At 40.3% G+C, this 20416-nt stretch overlaps 1 protein-coding gene across 2 annotated transcripts in view; it reads left to right on the top strand.

The window, feature by feature from the left end:
- SLC25A21 (solute carrier family 25 member 21) overlaps positions 1–20416 on the top strand; it is a 536203-nt gene that overhangs the window by 367586 nt on the left and 148201 nt on the right. For both annotated transcript variants that reach the window (XM_062205252.1, XM_062205253.1), the window contains exon 3: positions 19799–19882. In XM_062205252.1, coding sequence (XP_062061236.1) covers positions 19799–19882 — 84 coding nt within the window. The remainder of the gene's footprint in view (positions 1–19798; positions 19883–20416) is intronic.

A 20416-nucleotide genomic window follows, 5' to 3' on the forward strand; every position in this document is an offset into this window, starting at 1 on the left:
GTGACTAAGGGAGGAGGAAGTTTGTAATGCTGTATAGTTCTGCATACATTCCTATGGACTTCTAATAGTACAGTTTAAAAACTTGCCATGGGACCCCCAAATCCCATTAAGCTGGGTGGTAAAAATGTCATCTTAAGTGTTAAAAGTGATCATATTAAGTGTTAAAGTAAAAATATAAATAGGATTAAGTGTTAAAGTGATCATATAAATAGGATGAAGTATCTGGTAATAATAATAGATAGAATTAAAAAGTGAATACTCTAACATGGGAAGCAGTCCACACAGCAGACTCATAGAATGACAATCGCTTTAAATAGTACTCTGGTCAGAATTGGCCCTTAAGGCATTCTGATCTGGCTGAAAAGCCCACAAGAGTATTTAAGGCATGGAAAGCAAAGACACTGTGGCAAAAAATGTCCTACAGGAAGGATCTCTGTGGGTGAGACCCCAGTGGAAGCAAGTGGTCAACAAAGAGGGAGGTACTTTTCTCTGAAGAGAGGAGAAAACTTCCAGTTTGCTTATGGCCTTGTCTAAATACTGACTGAGTTTTTGGATTCAAAAGGCTTTCATAGCCTAGGCTACTCATGTCAAGAGCTTCGAGTAATCACTGACATCATACATAAGAGCGTTAATTGTTAACAACAAGAATCACTAATGCACTAACTTCCCATGCAAAACCTCTGTCCTTAGAGTTGTATTATAATTATATTTAAGTGCTCACAAAAGATGCGTTAATTTTGGGTGCTTCTTTAAAGTTAATTGTTTCTAAAAAAAAGTGAAATTAACTTCAAGATGCAATGACTTTGAACAACCCTTGTCTCAACTGTTGAGGAACAGGTCTTATTTTTTTGTGCAAATTACTGAACTCTTTGCTTAGTATAGCATTGATCCTCTATGTATAAAGTTAGTCGAAAATGGATCTTGGTGGAGAATGGGACTGGAAATGGGAGAAGAAGGAGGGGGAGGGGTAGCAGAGTGTGTGGGAGCATGCGTATGGTGGTATACTCCTTGAGTTGTACTGACGAAATGCATGAAATTTGTATTCCTTATAAAAGTTTTTTTGGGGGAGGGGAAGTAACCCACAAAATTGGGAAAAAAAAATTGAACAGCAAAGGAGGCATTTTTATGTTTTTGATTCAAAACTGGCATAATAAAATTGGGTGTGGAAATATTTTAAGCTTAAATAAATAACTGATGGGACCATACAATTAATAGCACTGGGTATAGAATAAGAATTGTATTTTGAAATTGAGAATTGAATTATGATATTTTTCCAACCTTTCTGTCTACTCTATGTATTAGGCATGTCTCCTTACACACTGATCATGGTGCACATATTTAAGTATAGCTGTACACATAAAAATTAGCATTGTTAAATATTTGCTTTAATCTAAAGCTTTCCAATCGATATAATTTTAACTTTCTAGCAGTCACATTTTAAAAAGTAAAATGTGCTGTTTCCTATCAGTTCAAGTAGTCCTGGCAAAATAATGAAGTCATGATTAACAGAAAAATGTTTTTCTTTAGTTAATAAGTTTAAATATAAATTAAAATAAAGTAAATTTATTTTCTTGGCTGTTTTAGCCACATTTGAACAATGCAGTAGCCACATGTGGCCAGTGGTTACCATATTGGACAGTGCAGTTTTGAGCCTTTACATATTTTACTCAAAGAATTGGTGCTATTTTAATGTGTTTTTAGTACATAGTCATTGTTTAGGGAAAATATAAAAAAAAAGAAATGTCTTTGTATAGTTCTCCTAGAAATCTGCATAAATAAAATGCTTTTGTGCTGCACTGATTTCTAAGCCGATTATTTCCCTGATTTTAGCTGTACACATGTATGCTGGGAGGGTTGGTAGAGAGATAGGAGAGGTCAGAGCAGGGCCATTTGATCAACCTGTGATTTAAAAAAAAAAAAAAAGATTTATTTATTTATTTGAAAGGCAGAGACAGAGAGATGGAGGGAGGGAAAAGAGAATATCTTCCTTCCATCAGCTGATTCATTCCCCCAAATGGCTGCAACAGCTGGAGTTGAGCTGATCCAAAGCCAGGAGCCTCCTCCAGGACTTCCATGTGGGTGGAGGGGCCTGAGCATTTGGCCCATCTTCCATTGCTTTCTCAGGCACATGAGCAAGGAACCGGATAGGAAGTGGAGTAGCCGGGACTCAAACCAGTGCCCATATGGGATGCCAACGTTACAGAGTGGGCCCCAAATTGTGACTTTTAAAATCAGTTAACCCTAGTGGCTGGCACTGTGGTTCAGCAGGTTAAAGCCTTGGCCTGCAGCACCAACATCCCATATGGGTGACAATTCAAGCCCCAGCTGTTCCACTTCAGATCCAGCTCTCTGATGGCCTGGGAAAACAGTAGAAGATGGCCCAAGTCCTTGGGCCCCTGCATCCATGTGAAAGACCCAGAAGTTTCTGGCTCCTGGCTGCGGATCAGCTCAGCTCTGGCCGTTGTGGCCATTTGGGGAGTGAACCAGTGGATGGAAGACCTCTCTCGCTCTCTCTCTGGCTCTACCTCTCTGTAACTCTGTCTTTAAATAAATAAAATAAATATTTTTAAAAAATCAGTAACCCTCTATCACTTTCAATCTCATTGTGAAGCCCTAGTAAAACTAAGCTTTCGCCTATAACCATGTCATGAAGTTGAGGGTGTAGGATGCGGAGCAGGGAGTGATGTACATTTCCTGCCTGTGCAAGGGCAGCAGTAGTATTCCTGAAGCATATGTCCAGTGAGAAAACTGAGTATCTTGCAGTCACAACCTTGTGGCACTTTATGTAAAACATACAACTTTTTTTTTTTTTTAAGATGATTTGAAAGTCAGAGTTAAAAAGACAGAGGAGAGGCAGAGAGAGAGAGAGAGGTCTTCCATCCACTGGTTCACTCCCCAGTTGACCGCAACAGCCGGAGCTGTGCCAATCCGAAGCCAAGCGCCAGGAGCCTCCTCCAGGTCTCCCACACAGGTTCAGGGGCCCAAGGACTTAGGCCATCTTCTACTGCTATCCCAGGCCATAGCAGAGAGCTGGTTCAGAAATGGAGCAGCTGGGACTCGAACTGGCACCCATATGGGATGCTGGCGCTTCAGGCCAGGGCATTAACCCGCTGTACCACAGCGCCGGCCCCACAACTTTCAAACTAAGTAAGATGAATATATGTATTTTCTCCCATTTTTCCCCCAGGGGAGGACTGTGAGTAATTTCTGGTTCCCATTTTTCTGAAATAAGAAAAAGGTTACATCTGTTATCACTGAAGACTCATTAGTGTACTATATTTAGAGAAGAGTAAACCCTCAATAGAACGTTTGGGTTCTGTACCTGGCTATTCACACGAACAATCTCTACAGTACCTTAAGTTAGGCAATTTACCAAACCCTCCCAGCTCCCTCCTCCCCATGTGTGAGCACTCTTTGCACTGAAAGCAGTGAGCTGTGTGGGGTAATAATGACTTCCCATCCAGCTGGGTGCTGATGGAGCAGCATCTTCTGGAAACTAACAGCAGTAAAAAGAATGCAGATAATCTCAAAACACATGGAAGAACAAACTGTGATGAGTTCTTCAGACATAAATACTGCATGGCATATCCAATACATTAGGTGGGTACAAAGATTTTTCTCCCTAAGAAATAATGTGGCAGAAACATGTTGGTATGGTTATTTCTACTTTTTCCTCCCTCTTTGTATGAATGTTTCCATTTTAGATGTAAGGACTTGGATTCTGAATGGTGTTGCACTAGAAATATGTAGCATTCACAATGCACACTCTGGTTTAAAAATAAACAGCCATAATCATCTGTCTTGGGGGTGAAGTAATCCACCATGAGAAAAAAAAAATACAATCACAGAAATCACAGACAATGGCAATCCTATGAGTATAGCTGAAGAGGAATGAGAAGAATGAGGTTTTACCAGAACGGAAAATATGAAGGTTTAGTATCTGTAGCTCTGTTTTGAGGAGCCTACAAAATCCCTTCTTCTCGGCAAGCTGCCTCTGCTGAATGAGTGGACTTGATGGCGAGCTTTGCACTGTATCTCCATCCCCTAGACATGGTTAAGCAAGCCAAGGTTATATGGCTGACCCAAGAACAACCCCTGGAGAATTCGAAGTGAGATAGGGTTTGCAGTGGAAGGACCCCCAGGAAACAGATGACACTCTCAAATTGGGATAATTTCAACAGAGTGTAGAGATAGTATCATTACAAAGATAGTATCTCTACAGAGAGTAACTCAGGATCCTGGGACTACCAGCAGCTGGAAGTGGAGCTGTCTCTACCTCTGATCTCAAAGGCATGTGTGAAAGGAACGGTGACCAAAACCTCCAACATGAAAGCCATAGACAGACAGCTTCATGAAGGAGCAGAGAACTTCTGCTGATGGAGACAACCAGCAGAGGAACCACCAGACAAATAGCTCAACCTCTTTCTCTTCCTTCCTTCCTTTTTTCTATTTTAAAGATTTTATTTATTCATTTGAGGGGTAGAGTTACAGAACGTGAGAGAGAGAGACAGAGAGGAGAAAGGTCTTCCTTCCATTGGTTCACTCTCAAAATGGCCGCAACAGCCAGAGCAGCACCAATCTGAAGCCAGGAGCCAGGAGCTTCTTTCCAGGGGCCCATGGAGTTGGGTCATCTTCTACTGCTTTCCCAGGCCAGAGCAGAGAGCTGGATTGGAAGAGGAGCAGCCGGGACTAGAATCGGCACCCACATGGGATGCCGGCACTGCAGGCAGAGGATTAACCTACTGTGCCATGGCACTCACTCCTCTTCCTTCCTTTCTGTCACCTGCCAGGATTCTTCACGGAACAAATCCAACTAGAAGGCAGATGACATAGAAATCTTTTTATGTAATCTGTTCAAACCACCTCTCAGGAGGAGCAAGGTAGAAAAGGGCAGAGAGTGGATCTGGAGGAGCAGATTGAAGGTATTTGATACACAGGGTGGCAGAAGGAGTAAGTGGTGAGAACTAGGTTTGTATCATATTATACCAAAGTCAGTCCTACAGGCGGGCAGTCTACAGTGAGAACTCAGTGACAGGCAGACACAGAACAGGGCTGATCTTTGTATCACTTAAGGCAAACCTAGTTCAATAATTGATCAATCCCAAAATTTCAGTGGTTGAATTCGATAGAAGTACCGTCATTCATTCAATAGTCCAAGGTGGATGTGTCTGGATGGTAGGAGGTTTTCTGCGTGTGATTTATGGATCCAGGATCCTTTTGTCTCGTGGCCCTGCATCCTGTGGAGTTTGAAGTTCCCTGTTTCATTTTGCAGGTGATACAGTCTTAATGTAAGATATATCCTGCAAGGTGTAGTTTGCAAGTGAAACATGAAAAAGAGTAAAAAGAGGTACACTGCTTAAAAGCCTCAGTCTGGAAGTGATTTACATCACTTCTGCTTCTGCTCCATAGAAAGTGCTGGTCACGACGTGACATGTACCTGGTTTTATCGAAAGCTAAAGAGGTACTCTCTGGGGGCTAAGCCACCAACTGGAATGCCACATTCCAAATCATTGTGCCTGGTTCATATTCCAGCTACTCTACACTGTCAATGCAGCTTTCTGTTATTGTACCTGGGAAGCAACAGATGATGTCTCAAGTACTCAGGTTCCTACTATTCATCTGGAAGGCAAGGACAGAGTTCCTGCTCCCGGATTTGGCCTGGCCCAACCCAGGCTATTGTAGGCAGTAGGGGAGTAAACCAATAGGTAGTTCTCTCTCTGCCTCTCCCTCTCTGTCACTCTGCCTTCCAAATAAAATAAATCTTTAAAAAAGATGTACAATCTCGGTGAGTTTCTCCTTACATCAAGTTCATATAACAAAAGAGGGAGCAAGAGGTTTTGGTGGACATAGTGCCATAATTTCTGATGGATCTCTATCACAGTCCCAACTCCCAAGGAGGACCTCACTATAACTTCTTGTCACACATGGTCTCTGTGATAACCACCTCCCCCTGTGGGAGTTATTCTGAGACATGTTAATCCTAGCAACCAAAACCCTTGACACACCATGCTCATTTAGGATAAGGTGTTGGCAAAGTAACAACAGCCACAAAACGAAAAGTAATCTGCTAATACCTTCAAATTTCTAGAATTTTTTTAATTAGAATTAAATTTTTTTCATTATTTTATTTGAATCTAAATGCATGGTATCTTTAATTGTATGCCTATTTACTATGGAAAATATTCTGAAGTCATAAACACTTTAAGAAACTTCATAACTTTTTAACATTTTAAAAATTGATGAATAGAAATGTTATACATTTGTCATATACAAGTTGTTGCCATAGTTTTTAACTTCTCTTCTCTTAAATATTAAGAGAATATTAAGAGAATTTAAAAAATAGTTGAAACCCTGACACAAATAGTACTACTAAAAATATTTATTAAAACCAATTGCAGAATGTTCTCTTGGTGTCACATAGTTAAAGTTCTGACTATACTGACCTCACCACTGAAAACACTCATTTTTTTCCTCTTGCTTGATTTCAAAACCTGTCTACATTCAAGAGAATGAAACAGAAACAGGGACTACCTGCCAACTATCCTATAAATTATATCAAGATTTCTAAAAGGAGATTTCAAAGTATGGAATTGCAGCTGTCCCGTGATTTCTGCCAGAGTTTGACTTAACACACATGAACAAGAGCAGGCTTAGCAGTTCCAAAAGCATTTGTACTAAGAAGCAGAATCCTTTGTGATGGTTTTTTGCTTACTTTCTGTTTTTCTTTTTCTTTTCTCCCACCAGAAGGGATAGTGCAATACCACTACAGCCAAAAGAAAACCACAGTGATTTGGTCTGAATTCTGAAAATATATAGGTTTTTCAACAGACATTTTCCTATTTTTCTCACATTGTCTAAACATACATCTATGCAAATCGAAATAGCAGACACTTACCACATAGTACATAATACAGAAGTGGAAAACACACACAAACACACGGAAGGGCATTTTATTTGAAGAAACAAACAGAAACAGAATCCACAGAACAAACAGGGGAATAGGATGAAGAGAATCCTTAAGGCTGACGCTGGCTGTGCTTTGGGTCACCATCCTCATCCTCTTCTTGTTTAGTGTCCCCTGGAGTGGAGGAATCCAGCAAGGCGAGGCACATAGAGCAGCAGGGCCATCCTCCCAAGGAGGCGCCTGTGCTGTCTTGTGGAGCTCTTCTGGAGCTTGACCCATGCAAAGAGAACATCAGAGGAAAAGGAGGCTGGTGCTTCCCTCCTCTCAACATAGTCCATTCTCAAGGAAAGTTCAACCTCAGCCAGAGGCTACCCACCTCAGAAGCTCAGTGTGCTGGCACAGAACTGGGAAACAAAATACACGCACGGATGGCCTCTGATCAGCCAAAATAGATGTTGCAAAGGCCAAACACTAACAGTCATGGACTTGACTCACAGCATGACCCCACAGGCCTTCATGAGGAGCTGTGACCAAGCTGGGTTCTCTGGGCCTTAGACCAGCTTAGCCCACTGCTGACTTGGTGGCAAGTTAAAGCACGCGGGAGGAATGCAAGGGACACGTGGGGGAGGAGGGGAAGAGAGTAGGGAAAGGGGCCTCGTGGCAGATACATTGATGGGGAGGAAGAGCTAGCTCATTGCCTGACAATAAGAGAGAAGACAGAGCAATACTGCACAGGAAAACGAAGAATCAGAAAAGCGCCAGGCCGTTGCTCCTTCTATTCAGTAAAAGGTGTTACTTGTGAATGTGGGGACCAAAGCTCCAGATGTTTAAGTCTAATCTTCCCACTTAGATTTCAAGATTAGTTGAATGGAAGTGAGGGGAGTTTTATTGGCTATAAGCAGAATTCACCCCCAGGAAAAGTTTGAATCCTTATGTATGCACTGTATATTTTTCAGTTGGATCTGAGTTTAACCTTTAGCATTTTAGGGAACCTACATTACTGAAGAGACCCATTTATCTAGATTTTAATTTGTAAGATAGTTATTTTTAAAGGTAATTGTGTTTTAAAATATAAAGTTACATTTATGTAAAAGTAAGGTCAGCATTTTATAAAATTAAATGACTTGAACTATCTTGTAGTGTTTTGCTGTCCACCAAGTACCCATCTGCTAGAAGTCTTAGTTGTCTTTTATTGAACAGTTAATCAGTGAAGCATGATTTTCTACACAAGCTCTATGGAGAAGTTAGGCCTGCTCTTGGGTGGTATTAATTCATGTATCTCTTCTGTTGCTAGTGTTCTAAGTGGCTTTTAATTAACATGTTTTATGATGATGATGATGATGAAACCACACCCTTCCACTGGGGCTATTCTGAGTGTGGGTTCATGACATAATGGAATATTCATTCCTTAAAACACTTATTTGAGAGAGAGAAAGGGAGGAGAGCAGGGAGAGAGGGAAACAGAGCTCACTAGTTGACACTGCCCTTGATTATGTTCCTCAGGTACATAGTAGGCGCTTAAACACTTGGACATAAATATACTTCATGGAATAAATGCTACATACATATAGAAAGAACTTAGGACATTGTCCAAAATGTATCAATCCAACTGGCCATAAGGAGAGGACTGAAAGGGATTACGTAAGCTCTTTTGCACCTCAAATAGAACTGCATTGACATCTTCCTGCAGAAATTTTCATCCCATCTCCATCCAGAGCTCTTTCCCCATCCACCCCCACACCCCTGACAGTGAAGAATCAAATTAAATGAACATAGAATCTTTGAAAGCTGGTTCTCTTCAGCACAGTTATTTGAGACCTGATTTTTTTTTAGCAGAGGGATGGGGTGGGGGGGGGCGGTTTCAGAGTTCAACCCCAATGTCAGGTGAGTGACGTACAAGTACAAGTTATTCTTGTTTTACTGTTGAGAACGTTTGGGTCAAAAAAAAAAAAAAAACTTTCATTGATAACTCATTGAACTAGAGGCAAAGTTATTGTGCAACAGAGACCCCAGGGAAACCTACTTATTGTAGCTTGAATGCCTTTCTAGCTCCAAGCTCTTGTTTTTTTCTTTTCTTAATTTTCCAAGTTATTTTAGCCCTGCAAATATAAGGAAACTGTTAAACGACTGGACACCCTGAGATGAGAGTATATATGTAAAAATGCTGAGTTAAAAATACTAGACATGTAAGCCATATGATAACCATTTTTCTTTGTCATCTGGGGTCCTACCCACCTTTGAAATGCTTTTGAAAACAAATGTCTTCCTTTGGAACTGATACCCATCAATCCAAATCATTGACCATAAAAGGTCAATCCTGATATTAAAAAAGAAAGAAAGAAACAACTTCCCTTGAAATAGTCCTCAACTTTGATAAGGACATTTTCCTCCTCATTAGCCAAGTGTATTATCTCCATTCCCCACATTTCTTTCTAGCATAAGCATTTATGCTTATAAATGGAAAGAAACCACAACTCCTTTAATCTTTCTTCCTTTGATATTATTGATAAGCATCCTTTAACAGTGCCAAATAAACCACACAATAGGCACATTTGATCAGTTACAATAAAATGGAATCATCTTTCAGGTTTCCTGAGACTGTGTTCTCTAACATTCTCGCTCATGGAGACCCTGGCTCATGGTCTCTAGTGCATAATTAGTTTCTGTAAAGTGGCTCAGTTCCCAGAGTCAGGGAGAGAGTTCTGGCAGATGTGGCCACATTTGAATCCCCTTTTCTGGAAATTTTCTATGGAGGCTAGAAACCAAGACCCTCAATCTCATCCTGACAATCAGCTGAGGTTCACCAGGTAAGAATTCTGTCACCAGGCAGTAGATGCTACTAGTGAGTGGAACCAGGGAGGTAGGTGGGAAGGATCAAAGAGAAAGAACGTAGCTAACTTCTCATTGGGCTTCAGATTCTTAAAAACTAACTTTTTGGAGAATGTGAGAAAGCTATGGTGTTTGACATGACTGTGATCATGTTATATTAGATGGCTGAAGCTGTTGGAGCCCTTACTATTCTGAACTTGAGAAATGATTTTATTTCCAGAGTCTCATTCATCCTTCCCTCATTTCCCAAGTATGGTTTCATGCTAATTAGCCACTATCATGGCCAGTCCAGATCACTGTACTTGGGAGAACGTAGGTAGGTACATGTGGATGTGAGGTCATTTAATATGAAATGTAATTGAATGTATGTAGACATATGTATATATGTATATTCAAAACATGATAGCACTATAATCTGATTTTAAATCTAGTTTTATGACATGACATGTATCTTACAAAGCAAATGATTGAAAGTCATGCTCACTTCAAACTTTTCATTAAGACCACTTTATGCTTGGAGCATTTTAATTATACAGTTATGTTAATTAGCCTCTTTTATTACTTGTGGTTTGGAAGTATTAGATTTAGATTGCAATCTCTAATGATTATTTGCTTCTGATGTGTTAACTAGCATTTCATCATTAAAATAAATTTTGAAATTATATTGTCAGTATACTTAGTTATTATCCCATAAGTAATATAAACAAATGAAAGAACTTGTGCCAGATGGTAGAATCAACTCCCTTATTACAGTTTATTTGCAAGGTCAAATTTTGCACAGATTCTAATACAGTAAATCTTATAATTATTTAAGACACACAAAACTAGATCTATTTTACCACACTAATGAATGATATGCAGTTATTCACTGAAACAAAATGCATGGTTGGCAAAATGATGAACCGTTTGTAGGATATTTAAGTGTACTGTTAAGATGGAAATTGTAAAATGTACAGTTGCAGAATATCAACCTTTAAATCTCCTTGGCTTATGGGAGGAACTGCAGTTAGATGTGTCTAGGATCACAGGAAATTACTTCAAGTACAATCAGGCTATCTGGGTTGATCTGATATTTCAGAGATAATATTTTTGAGGTTCTGTTAAAAAACATGTTCAAAATTACATGGCACAGAAGATTTTCTTTGCTTTTGTGGCCTTGCCAAGATGTTGTCACCTTATCTGTAGTAATATCTAGGCTGACTGAGCACTCCAGGATACATATTTTTTCAAATTATAGACTGTTTTTATAATAACAGGGAAATTTATTGGTCTCTTTTACAATATCATAAATGCTAAAGCAAAGCACAGCTCAGCCCACCTACACCCAGTAAATACATATAGATGTTAAGCATGCCAAAGACAACTAGATTTTTTCAGGTATAGATTTCTATTTCTTTTACAAGATTCATCTAGGGAAATGACTAAGCTAGAATCAGAAAACTTCTCTTTCTTATGATGAATTCTTTGGATACTTTGATAAATGGCCAGATATGAGGGGTCTTCAAAGGGAAATATCACTATGCCCCTAAATCTGTATACACAAAATACATGAATTGTGTTCACCTTATATAAATAAAGAAGAAAAGTAGATGACAAAAAAAGGTTCATAGAGAATGCATATTAAGAAAAAAACAATGCATGGACTTCAAAAATTTTGTGTCAAACTGAATTTATCTTTGAATTCCATTTTTCCCTGAACTTCTTGCGGTATGCTGTTATGCATAAATACAACTTTTGAACTTCATTCAATGATCATAGATTGGGTAAGCCCAAACCCCATGATCCTGGTAGACTTAATAGCATTATCTCAGGTGCTAATTGATGCCAAGCCTAGACTATGGATCCAGCAGGCAAAGGGAATTCTTACATTGTGAGTGAACCAGATTCCTAGAATCTCTATTCAACATGTGTATTCTTCCTCATTTTATAGTTCGTTATTAATATCTTCCTGTCCATCTCTGAATGTGTGTTCCTTTCTCAAGTGCAGAACCTGCATGTCATTCGTCTTCAGTTGCCAAAATTCTTAACCTTGCCCCTTGCACAGAGGGCTCTCCATCGTGTTGAGACAGAACTCCATGTCTACAACTGTGCAGCTTACCCTTCTGATGTGATTATGAGCATCTTGAGCCCTATCAGTATCAAGGCAGTGTTAGATGGACTATTATTATATTCCATCTGAAGTTCAATTAGTCATAGCTCTCTTTTTTCAAAAAAAGTTACCATTCACACTCTCTGGGTACTTAAAATTGGAACAGTGAACGTGTGTAAGTGGAGAAGTGTTAGAAGGAAACCAGTGCGCACCTCAACACTTCCAAAGAAAACTGAAGGAATAGATTCTTCAAAATCAGCAGCCTCACCTCCTCCCTCCCCCACCATCTGATGAGACCTTTTGCAGGGATGACAAACGTGGAGGCCCCAACGGTTATCTTTTCTGTAGGAAGTTGGTGTTTCTTCTCTTGGAAGGTGATTTATTTTCAATTTGAGAAGCACGCATACATGGTGGGAATTTTTCTAAAGATGAGCATTCTAGGGCCTTGTCCCAGAGTTGGAGAGGTGGGTGTGTACACCTCAATTTTAAAATCTCGACGTGTCTCTGCATGTTCAGTTTGATTGGAGCCATGCTCAGCCAGCTATTAAGAGAGCAAATAAACTCTGAGAAGCAGCATCTTTTTTCAGTGAGATAGACTAATTATGATGAATTAAAATCTTTATTTAATCTTCCTACAGTTATCCTTTTAATGTGTTCTGTAATTGCAAACCTTTAGTTTGTTAATCTCTGGTTCATTAGCAGATGTCTTAAGTGTTTAAGGAGCATGTGTAATATTCTGATAATTACTAATCTTTGTTTATAGCACATTTCCAAAGATCTCTTCAGGGAGTTTTATCAGGTTCATCACCACTTATTATCAGTGTACAACTTTTATTAGCAGCCTTTTGCCCCTATAAATGTTGGAATGTGGGGGCTTTATAAAATGAAATGTCTATTCTCTCTTATGGCTAATAAGCCCAAATATTAGGTATTTTGCTTTCTCTCCAAACCAATTTTTTTTCCTAATGTCTGCTGTCCTAGGGCAGTAAAGGAAGAAAGGCTGAGGATTAAATTACAAATCTCACCAGTTTACGTTACGAACCAGGAGCTTCACTGGAATTATAACTGGTGTCTCCCAGTCTGTGTCTCCCAGTCTGTGTTCCTCAAGATGTCTCACCTCTTTCGACACAAAGGTGGAATCATCATATAGACTGTTGCCACTGTAGTAGCGTAAGATACCACCGAGGATGAAAAATGCAACTTAAAACTCTCTTTAAGTGTTCCCGGCGTCCCCACCTAAAATAAAATATACCAAACCCTCTGACCTCATTTTGATGACAAATCCCTTTAACACAGGACAAGTTTTGACAGATGACAAATCAAAGTAAAAGTCAGAGGATAAATGATTGATGGTACTGTGTTTCTGAGAGCAGAAGTTGTTGGGGGTTAGTAGGAGATAGCACAAGAGCACATTGAACTAGGATATGACCTAGAGTGGTGCCATAAATAAGCTTCACCTATGTCACTGATTTGCTTAGTACCAAAGAGGTGGCTTGGAACAGCTTTTGCCCCACCAGTCTCCATAAGTTCCCTCCCACACAGCACCCCAAATACTTGTGTGACCTAAGGAAAAAGGGAGTCCCATCATCCACCTCAACCTACCCTTTATAACTCAATGACTGTGTTTTCATATAAAGACAAATGGTATACATTCTTATACATACATGTGTGTATACATGTACACACATGCACATATAGTGTATCCTAAGGTCTCTACTCCTCAGAAGAGATCCATAAGCATTTTTAAAGAAGATGATAGATATAAAATGACTCTGGAGATAGAGGCACTGCATAAACTTGAGGTCTGGGAATTTTCAAACTTCTGCTAAGTCTTTTAAAGCAGCAAAGCCATTTGACTTATCACAGACATGTGCTTCTGTATGGCCATGTCTTCGGAAGTCCTCAGACAAGGTGAACCGCCGTATCTAACGACACTGAGAATCAACAACAGACCAGTTTAAAAGTTGATATCACTGAACATATCATGAAGTCAGTAGAAGACGCTGCAAACACATTTCCTGACAAATTTAGAAAAAAAACAGTATTTCAGTGAGGACATTTTTTAGCTTTCAGACTTACACTGTGCATTTACTTGTGAAAACGGAAAAGCCCCTCCTTGCCCTGGTGGTTACCACAGGAACACAATGGCCATTCCCGGCCATCCAAGTGTGTGTAGTCCTGCGCTCATGGCTGCTGCAGCAGAGAGCTTCTTTGGCTCCTTTGCACCGTGGCCTAGGGTTCGAGCCACGCTGTCTGCCCAGATAGCAGGCGGCACATAGTCCTCAAGTGTTACTCCATTGTGCGATCTGCTGCTTTGGCAGCAAGTTTTCATTCTAATAAAAGGAGCTACTCAGATGGAAATTCCAGATGTGTCTCAGCAGCTTTTATTAGGACAATGGGGAGGTCCAACTTTTTCTTCTAAATACAATCAAGAGTAGTGTGGCTTTGCCTTTGTAATTTTACGAAGAGTTGTGTTACATAACTGGAAAATTGTCTTCCCAAGCACAGAGAGAATTTGTTAGACAGAATGCAGCTTGGGAAACGCTGATGTAAAGCTTCCATCCAGGAGAGAAACCTTTTAAGTTGCTGAAATGTAGTGGAGAGGAAGAAGGAAATTGCTGTTTTACATGATTGACCAAAATTCACTGTAATTATATCAACTTAAAACAGATTCCTTAGGAGAACTGATAACTCTATGATCAGAATAAGTCATGTGTGGTGGAACAAAATGCCGCGTGTACTTTCTCTGCAAAGTATAGACATGCCATACGTGAGATGCACAGTGGAACAGACAACTGTGCTCGCCTTGGCCTGTGTTGTGGGACCTCCAGCTGCTTTGGCACCGGGAAGACGGACAGGGAGCTTCACTAGACATTAGTATGTAGCATGCCTGCCGTCCCCTGGCATTGCTCACCCAGCACAGCCTGCAGACTCTCCTCATGTCATGTGATTTTGATGTTGCCGCTTCTGTTTGTATTAACACGGCTCCTCAAGGATGCCAATGACTGTCCTTGCTGCCAGTTCTAAAGTGGATGGGTGAAGTCAAATCATAGCTATTTAGCCCAAAGCTCTTCTTTCTGCATTTTACCTTTTCCTTCCAGTCTCTACTGTGTTCTCTGTCAGCCACAGTACAGAAAGATGATAAGAGATCATCCCCAATAAGAGGGGCACTAGTATTTATTCAGTGCCAGTAAAACTCATTGGCTGGCATCTGATTCTCTGAAACACTGTTCCTAAGTGTTCTTCCTCAGGTGTATGGCAACATTTCTATTTGCAAAGCTCCTTTACCTGACTATAAACTTCTAAAATTAAGGACTATGTCTTATTTCTTTGTAACCATACAAACAGTGGAGTACCTAATATAAGTAGTGCTCAAAGTGTTCATATTAACTGAATGAAGCAGGGATTGGAAATGATATCTATTTGGTTTTGGGGGAAAAAAAAGAAATTACAACTAGTGAGTAAAAGTCCCTAGAAGTCCAATGACCTGATTAGATAACTATTTACTTAGAAATACCTGTATTCTGTGTTCAGGTTTACATAAGCTGACTGGATACCTATCTGGGTATTACCTGAACATTCAGACATCATAGAAAAAAACTTAAGTCTCTAACCCAGGCAGTAAAAGAGAGGTTAGGATTGATTTTTTTTTTCTTTTAAAGACATTTATTGGGGCTGGCGCTGTGGCACAGTAGGTTAATCCTCTGACTGCGGCACCAGCATCCCATATGGGCACCAATTCTAGTCCCGGCTGCTCCTCTTCTGGTCCAGCTCTCTTCTGTGGCCTGGGAAAGCAGTAGAAGATGGCTCAGGTCCTTGGGCCCCTGCACCCGCTTGGGAGACTGGGAAGAGGCACCTGGCTCCTGGCTTCGGATCGGCACAGCTCCAGCCATAGCAGCCATTTGGGGAGTGAATGAACGGATGGAAGACCTTTCTCTCTGTCTCTCTCTCACTGTCTATAACTCTACCTCTCAAATAAATAAATAAATAAAATCTTTAAAAAAAAGATTTATTTGGAAAGTAGAGCTGGAGGTGGGAGGGAGAAAAGGAGGGAAGGAGAGATGGAAGGATAGAGAGGTTTTTCTTCACTGGTTCACTCCCCAAATGACTGTAATGGCTGAGGCTGGACCAGACCAAAGCCAGTGGGCTGGAACTCCATCTAGGTCTCCATGTGTGAGGCAGGGGCCCAAGTACTTGGGTCATTCTCTGCTTCCTTCACAGGCACATTAGCAGGGAGCTAGATGGGAAGCAGAGCAGCTGTGGCTAGAACTAGCACCCACCAGAACTTAACCCCACTGCACCACAATGCCGGTTCCAAGATCGATGTTCTAGGTACCGGGATGCACTGGCATTAATCCAACTGCTGATTCTTACAGTTCCAACGAGGACTAGAGTCAGGGCGCTGTGAGGTGGCCATAGAGAGATGGCTGTAGGGCTCAGATGGCTGAAGAGCAGAGAACGGTCACATTGTCTATTGTGCTTTGACTTCATCTCCTGCATACCCTCCTCCAACTGACTTCGTCTCCACCTACCCTGAGCAGCTCTGTGTGTACAGAAAGCAGAGTGCTTGACCTCCTCTCAAAGGAAACCAGGCCCGGCTGCAGCGGTGAGGGCCTTTGCCTTCACGTCCCTCATTAGAAGGACAGATTTCCCTCCCTGGCCTTTCTTCCTATCATTTCCCTGCTGGAATGCTTCCTCCTGGCTTGTTCCTTTTACCTCTGAATCCCACGAGGACTAGCTCAAATCCCTTCTTCCTGAAGCCCTTGCTGACCCTCCACAGAAAGCAGTAATTACTCCCCCAGCAAACACCTGGACAACCCACTGCCAGTGCTACTCAACATTTTGGATATATGCCCTTACATTATTAATTGGTTTCTTTTTCTATTTCTTTCTTGTGCTCCTTGAGAACAGATAATGCCCTGGGTTTTTATAAAACCTACAGCATCTCTTTTATCATATGGCAAACATTAAGAAAATATTTGGCAATTTGGGAGAAAAAGCATCTAGAAAGGAATTTAGTGAGGGAAATGAACTTAATGAAAGATTATTAAAGATATTATGAGAAACATCTATGTTCATGTAATACTTTATAATATAAGAAAGCATTTTAAATAATTTTCTTGAAAGCGCAATCAGAGAATCTTGGATTTCCCAACCAGATAGAAGTGTTTCATACTCAGCAGTGAATACAGGTTATAACTATACAATGGCAAAGATGGCAATTCTTATTTGCACTAGAACCAAAGTTTGGGAAATTACTTTGTGTGCTCCTAAGTTAGCTGTTGTATACATCTACATATAGTTCTCTCAATGTGTTATTTAACATGATGTATTAATTTATTGTATCAGTATAATCCAAATTACCAAGTTATCTCATCTACATGCTGCAGCCAAGAATTACCCAAACATGGTACATCTACCTGACTGTCCAATAGTGTTCCTGTGTTAGACAGAACCTCTTGCTGACTCTTCCAGGACACTAATTGTACTAACTGTACATACATCAGATGGATCGAAAACAGTTTAAATAAGTTGGCTGTACTAGTACATGTTCTTCTGATAGGCTCCCTACAATTTAAATTTGATATATAATTCTCATCCAGAAAGTAACCTAAAACTGGTTTTGCCACTATAGATAGATGTTTAGCTCAAAAAATCATTATAAAGATAATTATTTATTTATGACATTTTTTAAAGATGTGTTTATTTATTTGAAAGGCAGAGTGAGAGAGACTAACACTGAGAGAGAATAGAGAGAAGTCTTCCTTCTGATTCACTCTGCAAATGCCTGTGCCAACCAGGGTGAGGCCAGGTTGAAGTCAGGAGCCCAGGACTCACTCCATCCAGATCTCCCACATGGGTGGCAGGAATCTAAATACTTGGGCCATCATCTGCTGCCTCCCAGGCACATTAGCAAGAAGCTGGATCAGAAGCATGAAACAACGGAAAACTTGAATCAGGCATTCTGAGTTGGGATGCACGTATTCCAAGTGGTAACTTAACCTGTTGTGCACAACACCTACCCCTTTATGATATTTTGAACTTCGACAATCATAGGTATAGAGTTGCAGAGTATTCCTTGCTGGGTTGAAGATTAGAGAAGTATGTATGTAGTGTATTATTAAAAAAAATTTTAAAGAGAAAAAAGACCCAACAACTCACTCTTTTCATGACATGTCTATTGCATTTCTTCCTGCTTTGACATCCTTATCTCTCACCCACACCACTGCACTGCCTTCATCATTGTTCTCTCTGCTACACTCTCATTCTGATCCTCCCAGTCAGACAATAAATCTTCATCTAAGATTCGTATGTGCCTAGAACTTTGCTGGAAAGTGGAACTCTCGCACCTCCGAACAGCTACTGTCGCGCATAAACACAGTTAGCAACTCTCTCCACTTTACAAATTTGTGTGCAATTTTAGCCTTGTATTGTACACTCACTCTGGTCATATGCCTGACGACTTCAGCCAAAGCAACATGTGTGTATTCACTCTTCCCCACGACATGTCAGCTTTTAGTGTATGACCAACCAAAGAAGGCCCACATACTTGGGTCCCTGCTACCCTGGATGGAGTTATAGGCTCCTGGCTTCAATCTGACCTGCCCCAACCCAGACTGTTGTGGCCATCTGGGGGATTGAACCAGTGGATGGAAGACAGCTTGCTCGTGCTCGCTTGCGCTCTCTCTCTCTCTCTCTCTGACTCTTCCTCTCTCTCTAACTCTGCTTTTCAAATAAATAAATTTTTTAAAAAATGTAAAATTATGACAGAAGCACAGAACAGAGAGGGCCTTAAGTCAGAATTTAGATAAGGAGGTAAAACATAAGGACTAAGCAGACTAAAGAAACCAGAGAATGGTGGAAGAAATGAGACTCCTTGTCACCAATTTCTTTAGAGGGACTGGCGCTGTGGTGCACTGAGTTGAGTCCCAGCTGCTCCACTTCCAATCCAGCTTCTGCTAATGCACCTGGGAAAGCAGCAGAAGACGGCCCAAGTTCTTGGGCCCCAGCACCCATGTGGGAGACCCAGAGGAAGCTCCTGGCTCGTGGCTTTGGATGGGCTCAGCTCTGGCTGTTGCGGATATTTGGGATGTGAACCAGTGGGAGGAAGACCTCTCTCACACTGTCTACCTCTTTCTGTAACTCTGTCTTTCAAATAAATCTTTTTTTAAAAAAAAATTCTTTAGAAGCACACCCCAGCACCAATACAAATTCAAAAGTTAAGACTCTCATACTTGAAAATTCCACATCAGTAGGCTGGAGTTTTGAGATGCATGATCATTCCCAAAAAGAAAAAAAAAGAATTCAGCTTTAAAAAATAGGATATATTTTAGTTGGACCAACTATATATAGTGTTCTGCTTCTGCAGATATCCATGTAGTCTGAAGTACCTGTAATGGCTGACCCTGCCCATCATGAAGTGGTGATATATATGAAGTGGTATCTAATACAACAAACTACAAACCCAACTCTTGCTCCAAGGGCAGGCTCCTATGTGCCAGGATTAATTCCAAATTCACAATTGGGATCAAATGTAGGTCATATTAGCTCTTTGTATTTTTAACCTTTATGTTGAATTACCTCAAGGAACACCAATTAAGATAAGTAGAACTACTTATTTGTTTCATACACATCTTCAGATTTCTGTGTTATGCATTGAAACAATACATGACATCTGTGTATGCTTTTCACAGAAGAAATGCACAAATGCCTCAGGGTGCAGCTGCCTCACTAAGAAACAGATGAAAAAAGTCGTATTCTGTCATTTCTATTAAAGTATAAAGAAATATACTTTTTAAAACTATAAAAATAAGGCAAGGATTGTATAAGGCAAATGAATCAATAAAATCTATAGCAAAGACCAGAATATTTTAGAGTAATCTGAAAAAGCTGACTTTCTAGGACTTTGAAAAATGAGAAAAGCCATTTGGTAAACTCTTTAACTTGGATTTTTATTCGTTTAATTTTGTTTCTAGGTTCCAGATTCAGAGATGCACAACTGATCCAAACAGTTACAAAAGCTTGGGAGATAGCTTTCGAATGATTTTCCGAACAGAAGGGTATGTAACATCCTTATATAGACTTTGTATTGATATAAATGTTTTAATTATTTCTATATGATATGGTTTCTCATTTTGAGTAGTTTATTTTTCTAGACTTTTATTTAAGATTTATTTATTTGAATAAGTGCAGAGTTATAGAGAGGGAGAGACAGAGAACAATCTTCTTCTATCTGCTGGTTTACTCCCCAAATGGCCACAATGTCTGACGCTGGGCTAGACTGAAGCCAGAAGCCTGCAACTCCATCTGGATTTCCCATGTGGATAGTAGGGGTCCAGGCACTCGGGCTATCATCTGCTGCTTCTTCTCCAGGCACATTAGCAGGGAGCTGGATCAGAATTGAAGCAGGTAGGACTCTAACCTGCACTCATAGAGAGTGCTGGTCTTGTAGGCAGTGGCTTAATCCACTGCACCACAATGCTGGCCCCTATTTTTATAGTCTGATTAGTGAAGAATACTTGATAGGATGCTTTCCTGCTTGTTGCTTATCCTGATAAAATATTTGGAAACTGAACTGATATGTAATGGCAACC

This window comes from Lepus europaeus, chromosome 11, assembly GCF_033115175.1.
Source record: "Lepus europaeus isolate LE1 chromosome 11, mLepTim1.pri, whole genome shotgun sequence".
In the NCBI taxonomy this organism is placed as follows: domain Eukaryota; kingdom Metazoa; phylum Chordata; class Mammalia; order Lagomorpha; family Leporidae; genus Lepus; species Lepus europaeus.